The 1804-nt window shown below is 55.0% G+C and overlaps 1 protein-coding gene across 1 annotated transcript; it reads left to right on the top strand.

Annotated features, from left to right (window-relative positions):
• Nucleotides 1-54: 54 nt before the first annotated feature.
• LOC101356363 (melanoma-associated antigen 10-like) lies at nucleotides 55-959 on the top strand (the record flags this gene model as incomplete). The annotated part of the gene is made up of 1 exon (XM_004391192.1): nucleotides 55-959. A coding segment is annotated over one exon (905 nt), but the record flags the coding sequence as incomplete, so codon positions are not given.
• Nucleotides 960-1804: the final 845 nt, after the last annotated feature.

Genomic DNA, 1804 nt, shown 5'->3' with positions numbered 1-1804 from the left:
GCCCAGGAGCGGAGGGGGCCAGCGGCCCAGGAGGGGAGGGGGCCGGCGGCCCAGGAGCGGAGGGGGCCGGCGGCCCAGGAGGGGAGGGGGCCGGCGGCCCAGGAGGGGAGGGGGCTGGCGGCCTAGTAGAGGAGGGGGCTGTTGCCCTACGGGCCCTGCCGGGCACTGAGCCCTGGTACAGAAACCGGCTGGGCCAGAAGGTGATTCATTTGGTGAAGTTCCTGCTCCTGAAGAATCGAAGGAAGGAGACCACCACGAAGGCAGAAATCCTGGCTCTGGTCATCAGAAAGCACAAGAGACACTTCCCCGTGATCTTCAAGAGGGCCTCGGAGGTCCTGCAGCTCATCTTTGGCATCGACGTGAAGCAAGTGGACCCCAGCAGCCACTCCTACGTCACGGTCCCCACCCTGGGCCTCACCTACGACGGGATGTCGCCGAGTGGTGCCCCGAGCGCACCCAAGACCAGCCTCCTGATCCTGGTCCTGGGCGTGATCTTCCTGGAGGGCAACTGCGCCCGTGAGGAGAAGATCTGGGAAGCTCTGGGCATGATAGGCGTGTATGCTGGGCAGGAGCACTTCATCTACGGTGAGCCCCGGAGGCTCCTCACCAAAGACTGGGTGCAGGAGAAGTACCTGGAATACCGGCGGGGGCCCGGCAGCCTTCCTGGCTGCTCGGAATTGCAGTGGGGCCCGAGGGCCCACGTGGAAACCAGCAAGATGAAAGTCCTCGAGTTTCTGGCCAAGGTCAGTGGCACTGACCCGAGTTCCTTCCCATCCCAGTATGCAGAGGCTCTGAGGGAAGAGGAAGAGAGAGGCCGAGCCCCAGTCACAGCCAGAGCTCGCACAAGGGCTGTGGGTTGTATCTGTTCCGGGGCCACGTCCAGCGTCTTCTCCTGCCCCCTAGGGCAGGAGGCGGACCCTCACTCTGTGCTTGAAGAGGGCGGTCAGCATGCCAAGTAGCCGAGGGCCGGGGTGGGCTGGGGGGCACGGCGTAAAGCACCTCTGTGCTCCTGTTCTAGACGGGGGACCTGGAGACTCATCTTTGTGTTTTGTTGGAGGTTTTCAAATGGTCTTCCTTTACTTAGGAAGTTGAACGAGCTTTTAGCTTCTAGGTTTATGAATGACGTAGGTCACGCATTTATCGCTGTTTATCGGTTTCAGGAGTAAGAGTTTGCTATTTGGTCAAACGAATGGGGAAACCCTCCACCTTGTGCTGTGAAATCCTGATACATAGCACATGGGTGAACCTTGAAAGCATTATGCTGAGTGAAATAAGGCAGACACACGAGCCCAAGTATTGTGACGTGGCACTATCCATCTATCTAGAATAGGCAAATGCATAGAGACAAAAGGAGATCCGTGGTACTTGGAGCTGGAGCAAGGGGGAAATGGAAAGTTACTGCTTAACCAGTACACACAGCGTTCCTGTTTGGGGGGATGAAATATTCGGGAAATAAATAGTGGTGATGGTTGTACAACATGGGGAATGTAACTAATGCCACTGAAGTTTATGCTTACAAAAGGTTCACATGGCACATTTTTTGTTTTCTGTATTTTGCCACAATAAAAGAAAAGATAGAGAAAAACATCCAATATTAAGTTTTGGATTCCCTTATCCTTTTTAGTCTGTTGTTGTGTAACGTTAAAAGCTATATACCTGGATTTGCTTGGCTTATTCACGACTGTAGGAGAAATGAAACCATCATAAATGAAAGCCCCTGCTCACCGGCTCATTTTTGCCCCCACACATGAATTGAGCATCTGCTCCTTGCTAGACAGGGTATTGGGGCGGGGAGGTGGGGGGC

Source organism: Trichechus manatus, unplaced genomic scaffold (genome assembly GCF_000243295.1).
Source record: "Trichechus manatus latirostris isolate Lorelei unplaced genomic scaffold, TriManLat1.0 scaffold03939, whole genome shotgun sequence".
NCBI classification, from domain to species: domain Eukaryota; kingdom Metazoa; phylum Chordata; class Mammalia; order Sirenia; family Trichechidae; genus Trichechus; species Trichechus manatus.
This window is presented reverse-complemented; position numbering and strand designations above follow the sequence as displayed.